Here is a 9778-nt window from a genome sequence, read left to right on the forward strand (position 1 = left end):
AATCCCAGCGCTATGGGAGGCCGAGGCAGGCAGATCACCTAAGGTCAGGAGTTTGAGGCCAGCCTGGCCAACATAATGAAACCCCGTCTCTACTAAAACTACAACAATTAGCCGAGCATGGTGGCTGGCGCCTGTAATCCCAGCTACTTGGGAGGCTGAGGCAGGAGAATCACTTGAACCCGGGAGGCAGAGGTTGTAGTGAGCCAAGATCGCGCCACTGCACTCCAGCCTGGGCAACAGAATGGGGACTCTGTCTCAAAAAAAAAAAAAAATTACTCATACTCTAACCTTCTCATTTCCACACACACTTTCCCCTCCCTTCTGTTCTCTTTCATCATTTTGATTATCTCCATTTCTGTTTTACTTTTGGGTCCCCTTTTCTTTCTGGTCAGAACCTCATGTCGTGGTGTCTGTCAGTTTGTAGTTCATTTTAGAAATTGTTCTTGGTGAAGTCCACATAAGGATGTATCTTTGCTGCTTGGATTTCCATTATATTTAGTTAATGGATACTTAAGTAAACAGTGTGATGAGGCTGGGGTGCGGCAGCTCAGGCCTGCAATCCCAGCACTTTGGGAGGCTGAGGCAGGTGGATCACTTGAGGTCAGGCGTCGGAGACCAACCTGGCCAACATGGTGAAACCCCATCTCTACCAAAAAAAAAAAAAAAAAGTAGCCAGGTTGGAGGATCACAAATTCAGGAGACGGAGGTTGCAGTGAGCCAAGATTGCCACTGCCCTCCAGCTTGGGTGACAGAGTGAGGCCCTGCCTCGAAAAAAAGTAACAGTGTGATAGAGGAGGCAGCATACCTTTATGAATAACAGTGAAATTGTGTGATGGAATAAAATGGTAAAGTGAAGATGCTAATCATGGAAGTCCATTAGAAATCAAAAGCAGAAGGAGGCCAGGCAAGGCACCTGTAATCCTAGCACTTTGGGAGGCCAAGATGGGAGGATTGCTTAAGCCTAGGAGTTCAAGACCAGCCTGGGCAACATAGCGAGACCCTGTCTCTACTAAAAATACAAATAAAAAAATTAGCTGAGTGTGGTGGTACACTCTTGGAGTCCCAGATACTCAAGAGGCTGAGGTGGGAGGATCACTTGAGCCCAGAAGGTTGAGGCTGCAGTGAGCTGTGATCATGCCACTGCACTCCAGCCTGGATGACAGAGCAAGATCCGGCCTCAAAACAAAACAAAAGGCAGAATGAAGATAGAAGTACACATGGATTGGTTACCTTCTCTCAGACAAGAAGCTGAACATTAAGATCATATTCTGTCATCAGCATGGAAGGTGGGATGGAAGGTGGGGGATACAAACAGAAAGTATCAGGGTGCAGGAGAGAAGAAGCAAGTTGTCCAGTCTTCTTCCCTTTAAAAAAAAAAGTAAAACCTAGCTCTGCCACCTAGGTGAGCAAATCTACATGAAACCTTGAAATGTATGCCCTTGCCTGCTTTCAAAGGAGGCCCAGTTACTATCCAGGAGCCTGATTAGACTTGCAAATCCTCCCCTCTGGAAAGATTCCACCAGTAGGGAGAACTCTAGAGTAAGGGTCCTGTCCTTCCTGGACTCCTATAGAACAGGGCTGGCTGGGCAGTTAGGTTACTCTGGGAGGACAGTTCTTTTCCTATACCTTAGAAATGAATTTTTGTTACACAAGAATTGAGACAACAAGCCTAAGGAATCATTTAAAGAGGAAACCACACCCTCCATTTGTGTAGGACCTTGGTTTTACCAGATACTTCTTCCATATACATTATCTCTGATTCTCCATCCTGGCCACACATTACAATCATCTGGGAAGCTCTGAGACACCAGGAACCTCACCAGAACAATACAGTTGAAATCACTGGGTGGGGTCAGTTGGGGCCCACTTCTTTCCCCGTTGATTTTAATGTGTAGTGAGGGGTGAGAATCCCTAAGAAAAATAACTTCCTTCTCGTCACTGGGCTGCAGAAACCTTAAGGTGCACCTTCTCCTATACAATAAATGAGTTTCAGGAAAATTAAGTAGCAATTTTTTTATCTCCTTGCAGGTGAAAGGCCTTCACTAAAACCAAAAAAAAAAAATCTTGCGCTAGCAATCTGCCTTACAAAAACAACTCAGTTAGTGGTGGTTTCATTTGTAAAAAGGAATTATTCGAGCCCTTGGAAATATTCCTATTTTTAAAATGTGATTAATGTGTTGATCCTGGTCTGGGGTTTCCCATGAATGACAAGCACTTATTCCTTGGTGAGCAAATGTCCCAAGGGTGCAGCGTGTGGCCAGGATTGGAGGTCGTCCAGACAGACCCTGCCTCAGGGCCTTTTTGGGAAGGAAGGGAACCCTACCATGCCCGGCGCTGCGCCGCCGCTGTAGCCCTCGGCCGCTCGGCCCCTCGGCGGCAGCGTTAGTCAGCACATTCTTGGGGCTCCCGTTGCTCTGGGCGCCACCTGCCGGGGGACGCCGAAAGCTCAGGAGGCAGCGGCTGCCGTGCGGCACCAGGGGTTCTGACGCTGCTGGACGGGTGTCCATGGCAACCCATGCCGCGTGAGGATTTCCGCTGCTTGCTGCCAGCCAATAGCAGTGGTGTGACGGAGGCAGCCTTTGGCATCTGAGTCCTTAGCATCCATTGGACGGGGCTCGAGTCCTATCGCTGTCGCAGTGGGCGGGGCTGATGCGGTGGCTGAGCTGTCTGGAGCGGTTTCTCTAGGGAAGGCGGGCGGGGCGCCCTTTGCGGTGTCGGCACAGGTGGCTAATTGCTCGGTAGACCTGAAACCAAAGAAGAAGTGCTGGTCGCAGCAGTGGCCTGAGCACTTTGCGAGTGGGATCCACCTGTTCCTTTTTCCGGCCGCACTTCGGTTAATGCAGTCGGTGTTGTGAAGCTGGAGCTAGGCGGCCCCTGCAGGCGGATCCTCTAGCTGCCCTTGAGTCCTGCACATTAGTCGCTGGCCCTGTACAAGGGGCACGCTTTTGTTAGCTTTGCTGTTTCGAGTCCTTGAGGGAGCGATTAATGAAGGCAAGGGCTAAATAATACACGTTTCTGCAGTTGGGCAACCAGGGCTGCCTCTGCAGAGGTCCTTCCGCCTTTATTCTCGTTCCCCTGCCCTCGAAAAAAATTAATTTTCTTTTGCATTGAACAGCTGTGATTTAGGAATGTTGGGAAAGGTGAACAAAGTAATACGTGAAATACAAATGTGATAATAAAAAATGCAAAATTATGTCAGAGGAGTTACCCATCAGTAATCACCCAGAGATAACCAGCTAGACATTTTTGTGCATATCCATTGAACGCACCGGCAGTTTTTTGTTTTGTTTTGTTTTGAGACAGAGTTTCGCTCTTGTTGCCCAAGCTGGCAACAAGATAGTGCAATGACACTATCTCGGCTCATTGCAACCTCCGCCTCCCGGATTCAAGTGATTCTCCTGCCTCAGCCTCCGGAGTAGCTGGGATCACGCCCGGCTAATTTTTGTATCTTTAGTAGAGGCAGGGTTTCTCCATGTTGGTGAGGCTGGTCTCGAACTCCCGACCTCAAGTGATCCGCCCACCTTGGCCTCCCAAAGTGCTGGGATTAGAGGCGTGAGCCACTGCACCCAGTGGACACAGGCAGTTTTTGTTTTACAAAACTAGTGTTATACTAGATCCTGTTTTCTGGTGCTTTTCCACTCAGCAATATGTTATGAACTGTCAATATTCTACCTCATGGGTTTTTTGTGGGGTTTTGTTGTTTTTTTTTTTTTTTTTTTTTTGAGACAGTGTCTTGCTCTGTTGCCCAGGCTGGAGTGCAGTGGCGTGATCTTGGCTCACTGCAACCTCCGCCTCCCAGGTTCAAGCGATTCTCCTGCCTCAGCCTCCTGAGTAGCTGGGATTACAGGCACCTGCCACCACACCCAGCTAATTTTTGTATTTTTAGCAGAGATGGGGTTTTGCCATGTTGGCCAGGCTGATCTCAAACTCTTGATCTCAGGTAATCCTTCCACCTCGGCCTCCCAAAGTGCTGGGATTACAGGCATGAGCCACCACGCCCGGCCACACGTTATGGTGTTTACTGGTGACTGTATTCCATTATATCATTTATGACCGCTTGGCTACTCTGATTAGCTAAGCTGTGATGATCACCACTGTGTGGCTACCTTTGCACACCTCTGTATCTTCAGGACAGTTCCCCTAAGGGAGGTTGCTAACTACAAGGAATCCCTTCTATACCAGCAGGACAAGGTTCCTGTCTTCCAGTGGGGAATGGGCCATTTTGGGGAAGGATGAGTAGCTCCTTTATGCTGTGTGAGGCCTTTGATCCCCTCTGGGTTCCAGTCCTCATTTTAGTATTGTGCTTTTTCAACTTCTATTTGTGTGTGTACTTGTGTGTGTGCGTGTGTGTGTGTGTGAGAGAGACGGAGCTTTGCTCTTTTTGCCCAGGCTGGAGTACAATGGCACGATCTCGGCTCACTGCAACCTCCTCCTCCCGGGTTCAAGCAATTCTCCTGCCTCAGCCTGAGTACCTGGGAGTACAGACATGTGCCACCATGCCCAGCTAATTTTGTATTTTTAGTAGAGACAGGGTTTCTCCATGTTGGTCAGGCTGGTCTCGAACTCCTGACCTCAGGTGATCCACCCGCCTCGGCCTCCCAAAGTGCTGGGATTACAGGCATGAGCCACCACGCCCACCCTCAACTTCTGTTTCTTTATCTGTGAGGTGGGGATGACAAATACTCCTTTCACCTACAGGTTGGTCATGAAAACTGAGAGAATATATGTGAAAACATGTTGCAAACTAGCCCTCTACAGGCAACATCATAGTTATTGTTGCAGCTGCTGTTTGTTGTGAGTTCAGGATCAGAGCCTGTTTCCTCATCCTGTGGACTCCAGGTACCCCAAGTAAAGACCCAGATGCCTCTGGCACAAGGTGTTCATGTTTACCCTGGCTTGTCTGTTCTCAGGAAGAACGCTGTGGAGCTGGAACTCGCCAAGTGCAGGATGGATATGATGTCTCTGAACAGCCAGTTGCTGGATGCCATTCAGCAGAAACTGAACCTCTCGCAGCAGCTGGAAGCTTGGCAGGTAAACCAGAGCCTGAGATCCAGGGCGAGAGGAGACTCCGAGAGGAATCTCTGAGCCAGGCAGAGTAAGGAGTTTGTCACTGCAGGGTCCCATGTGACTGGGTGAGCAGCGCATCCCAGTCTTCACCTGGCAAGATCCAGAGCTCACGTCCCTGAGTCCTTGGGGAAGAACGCTTAAGGATGCTCTTGAGCGGCAGTGCCCAGGCTGCTGCTGTCTGGAGATGTAGTGATCTCCAGACTTGGAGTGGGGCTCCCCTTTCAGCTGGTTGTCTGGGCATTAAGCTGGAAAGAAACAACTGGTTAACATGGAAGCCCAGGAAGCTCAATATAATTGCATGAAAATTCACAGCTGGATGCGGCTCAGCAACCCTCCTGCAGCCAGCAGCTGCCGCCCTTCCCCTTCTCAAGGGCCAGCCTCCTTTTTCCAAAGAGCACTGTGCTGGTGCAGGCCCTGGGGAAGAGGGATCAGTGGGCCCCTCTCTAGGCCCACTGTTTGCACAGTCCAGCATGGCTCCTCACTGGGCCGGGCTGTGGCTGGCTGGGTTTTGTTGGTGAGGTTTAGGTAGCACAGTTTTAGGATATGGGTATAAACATTAATATTTCTCCCCAAGAATTCTCATCTAGACAGATGAAAAGCTGTCTGTGGCTTTACAAGGTAAGCCCCCCGTGGAGGGCAGGTTCTTGGTGACCATTCCTCCCAGGGCCCCATGGGGCTGGCAGCCAGAGCACTGGCCCCACCGCAGGGTGCCCGTCCCTGGCTCATCAGCTCCTGCACAGCAGCCAGCTGGCCGCGCCCTGGCTGACCGCCGTTCTCTCTCTTCTCTCCCGGCTACAGTTTGCTTCCTCAGGGCTTTTTACTATCTGGCTCCTTTGGTTTCTGATCTAGTGGCCTTTCTCAGTTCCCGTATCAACAGCTTTAGTTGTACACCCCTCCTGCCTTTGAGGTGAGCCTGAGCCCTGCACCCCATCCACCCTCTCGCCCTGCCATCGCTGTGCCGCCCCACCGCCTCCCCTCATGGCCCACTGTGTTCTGTGTGCTGGAGCCTGGCGTCATCTCTGTGCAGTGTGACATGCCCTTGAGTCCCAGCTCCCTCCTCCATCACAGGCGCGTCCAGTGAGCTCCTCGGCAGCATGTGGCCCAGTGTTGACAGCTGGTGCCATCTTCTCATAGATGGCTGTTCCGTCCACTGAGGGACCAGCAGGCATGGAATGATGAGCAGCATGTGTCTGGGAAACTAAAGGGCGACCTGGATAGACCTGATTGCTTAAAGTTTAAAAATGCAGTTTTCAGTGTGCCAAACAAAACACTGGCAGCTTTGAAAGGTTGGTTTTTGAAAGGCCCTTTAGCATTCCCACGTTGGATTTAACGTAGATTTTATCAAGCGCGTCGTGACTGCAGGGCACCGTGCCAAGGACCATACGCTGGAACCTGATAAGTAGGGACCGTGTGTTGGCAAATACCTGGCACGGTGTCAGCTCTGAGGGGCGAGCAGAAAAGGGGTTGGAAGAGAAGGGAAGAAGACAACGGCAAGGAGAAGACCAGGAACAAGCTGAGTCTGAAGGACAGGGTTGAGAGGATGGGGAGGCTGGAGAGCAGGCCCTGAGCCGGAGAGCCTGAGGGGTCCACACTCACTGCGACGCCATGATGACTCCAGAAGGCCCCTTCGTTTCATGCTGAAACCTGCAGAGATACTAGAATGACACCCACGGGTGGGAGGGAGGAGGAGTGGACAAGCTGCTCAGATGGAGGGGCCTGGCCAGCCCAACTTCATGCCCTCATCTCATGAGTGGCTGCTCGGAACCAAAGAGGTCATCTGCCCCGGCCACAGGGAGCCTGCCCTGAACGCAGGCCTCACCTGTCCTGTGCTTGGACACCGCAGGTTGACTCACTCTAGGGTTTAGCCAGAAAAGCTTGGGGTCTTACCAGGATGCCGCAGAGCCTGCCAGGTTCAAGTCATGGAGGAATTGAGCAGACGCGTGTTATGTTTATGGATGATACTAATTACACAGGCTGCGCATATTTCTTTTTTTTTTTCTTTTTGAGACAGAGTCTCGCTCTGTTGCCCAGGCTGGACTGCAGTGGCGCCATCTCGGCTCACTGCAAGCTCCACCTCCCGGGTTCACACCATTCTCCTGCCTCAGCCTTCTGAGTAGCTGGGACTACAGGCGCCCGCCACCACGCCCGGCTAATTTTTTGTATTTTTAGTAGAGACGGGGTTTCACCGTGTTAGCCAGGATGGTCTCGATCTCCTGACCTCGTGATCCGCCCGCCTCGGCCTCCCAAAGTGCTGGGATTACAGGCGTGAGCCACCGCGCCCGGCCTTCAAACCTTTTTAGTGGCAGAACTGTTTTGTCAAATGGAGTCTTACCCAGGGTCAGAGTCTAGCCACCAGAGTGGAGCTGCCCTGTCCGCAGACTCCTCTATGGGAGAGGCTGCTGCTCTGTAAAACATGGCGGGGCGGGCTGTCGGGGGGCATTTTCTGGGCCACGTGAATGAATTCGAGTTGGGGACGGCCCCGCCCCAGTGAGGAGGCTGAAGAAATGGGCCTGATTTGGTGCGGGACAGCCCCTGAAGACCGTGCGGCCCCTGGCCTCTGGTGCAGATGGGAGCCTCAGCAGCGGGGTCTAGGGCAGCACCCAGGGCATCCTTGCCACGTGGGGCTGCTGTTGGTGCCTGGGCATCAGCAACTCAGGCTGCAATGATTGGAAAAGGCAGGAGGAACCCCCGAGGCCAGGCCACTGGGCTGGGCAGCTGGTAAGCCGAGGTGGCCCTAGGGCCTGCTGGGGCTGGGGGTGGCAAGCCACACTGGAGGCACCAGCCAGGCCCACAGGACACGGGAGGCAGAGCTGTGAGGCCTGGTTAGAGCAGGTGGAGTGCTAGTGTGAAGACGGCAGGGACAGACCACCCAAGCCGTCAGCTGAGGACCGAGGCAGGCCAGCAGGGTAACACTGTTGAGGAGACCCCAGCCCGAGCCTGAGGAGGCTGGAGGTGCCATGCGGCTCCTGCGTGCGCCTGGTGTCTTGCCCACGCTCACCGCTTTCTTGGTCAGGGCAGTCCTAGCTGCAGCCTCTCATCACATCCTCATCTCTCATCTGTCTGACGTTGCCACCTCCCTGTCCACCCCCAGGGCTAGGTGAGAGCAGCTACTCAGTCCTGGCCACTGTCCCCTCCCCTCTGCAGGATGACATGCACAGGGTCATTGACCGGCAGCTGATGGACACGCACCTGAAGGAACGGAGCCAGCCAGCTGCTGCCCTCTGCAGGGGCCACAGCGCTGGGCGGGGGGATGAGCCCAGCACCGCTGAAGGCAAACGACTCTTCTCATTCTTCAGGAAAATTTAAGTTGGGAGGAGTGAGGCCACCAAAGATGGGTGGACTGGAGGCAGCTGGAAAGGCAGTGCTGGCGAGGCCTCCCCTGCGGCTCACACCTCAGCAGCTGCCCTCCCCCTCATACTGGGGCCCCATGGGTCTGGGAGGGCCTGCTCCCTTTCATTGGTGAGAATGGAGACCTAGAGGTGGGGGCCCGCCTTGGCCACTGAAGGCTTCCCTCGGCCCACCGCCTGGCCAAGCCCACGCCTGGGCTTCTCCAGGATCCCCTGCTTGAGCAGGGTTAGGCCACCTCCCAGAGGGGCCCTGTGGTGTTGGGCTTTGCCGCTCATCCCTAACAGATCGCAGCCCACCCCCAGGCACTGCTGCCTCCTCGATTTTAGCAAATGGGGAACAGAAGGAATGGAGGCCCTTCTCTGCATGCCTCAGGAGGCCCGAGCCCCGGGGGCCTAGTCCTGTGGGGGCAGTGGGCCAGGCCTAAGCCTCCATTCCTTCCCCAGCCCCTGGCCCAGGGTGGAAGGGGAGATGGCAGCCCCTCCCCTGCGTGCATGCACCTCGGCTGGCAGGAGGCCAAGCCTCTGGCCGCAAGGTCTAAGAGCTGGCGCTTACCCAAGCTCAGCTGAGGCCACCCGAGCCCCAGGGAGGAAGAAGGCCCTGTCCCCCGGTCGCCACTGCTCTCCCTCCCAGCCTCCAGTCTCTGCCCCTTAGCAGGGCCGGGCCAGGCAGAATGTTGTCACCAGTCATCTGCAGGCTTTAGCCATCCAACCCTTTCCCCTGCTCAGGGCTGGGGCTGGATGGGGTCTCCTCCTCCCACAGTTCTCTCCTCCACTCCTCACATACATATCTTTTTGGCCCAGCCAAACAAGCCCAGGCCACAGAATGGAACCAGAGGGGTCTGATCAGCCACCCCACCCTGAGGGCAGCACAGGCACCACAGGGTGGAAGAGAGGGGGAAGCTGCTGGAAGCCTCCAGATGCCTGCTGGCCTGCAGGACAAACCTGTAGCAGCTGCTGCTCCTGCCTCTGCAGCTGCCCCACCTCTTCCACCCAGGCCCCACCTCAGAGGCTTTGCAGCCGGCCAGCCCTCAGCTGCTCACAACTGATTCAGTCTCCCTCCCTCACATGGGGAAAGCACAGCAGGGATGCGCGGCAAGAATGTACCTGTAGATGTGTACATACCACAGTGCTGTAATTTTGTATGTAGCAATCATGTAAATACATGTATGGATTTTATAATATACATATATAAAAATTATAAAGGCATATTTTTAGAAAAACAGCACACCACTGCTTCTTTTGAAAATAGTCCAAATAAGAATAAAATGAATTTCTACAGAGCTTCCTGCCTCAGTCTCTGGGTATTTGCGGGGGCGGGTTTGGTCTGAATGCCACTGACATATCAGACTCACCACTGGCTGCTG

General features: G+C 53.5%; 1 protein-coding gene across 7 annotated transcripts in view; it reads left to right on the top strand.

The window, feature by feature from the left end:
* Window positions 1-9695, top strand: part of BICDL1 (BICD family like cargo adaptor 1) — a 108537-nt gene extending 98842 nt beyond the window's left edge. For 4 of the 7 annotated variants that reach the window (XM_009181817.4, XM_009181816.3, XM_009181818.4 and 1 more), the window contains 2 exons: window positions 4911-5031; window positions 8212-9695. In XM_009181817.4, coding sequence (XP_009180081.1) covers window positions 4911-5031; window positions 8212-8373 — 283 coding nt within the window. In that variant the 3' untranslated portion in view covers window positions 8374-9695. Of the gene's footprint in view, window positions 1-4910; window positions 5032-5865; window positions 5975-6135; window positions 6354-8211 lie in introns of all 7 variants that reach the window. The other 3 variants (XR_635204.3, XR_002515892.2, XR_635205.3) reach the window with 2 other exon arrangements.
* The last annotated feature ends 83 nt before the right edge of the window (window positions 9696-9778 follow it).

The sequence above is a fragment of the Papio anubis genome, chromosome 9 (genome assembly GCF_008728515.1).
Source record: "Papio anubis isolate 15944 chromosome 9, Panubis1.0, whole genome shotgun sequence".
Taxonomy (NCBI): domain Eukaryota; kingdom Metazoa; phylum Chordata; class Mammalia; order Primates; family Cercopithecidae; genus Papio; species Papio anubis.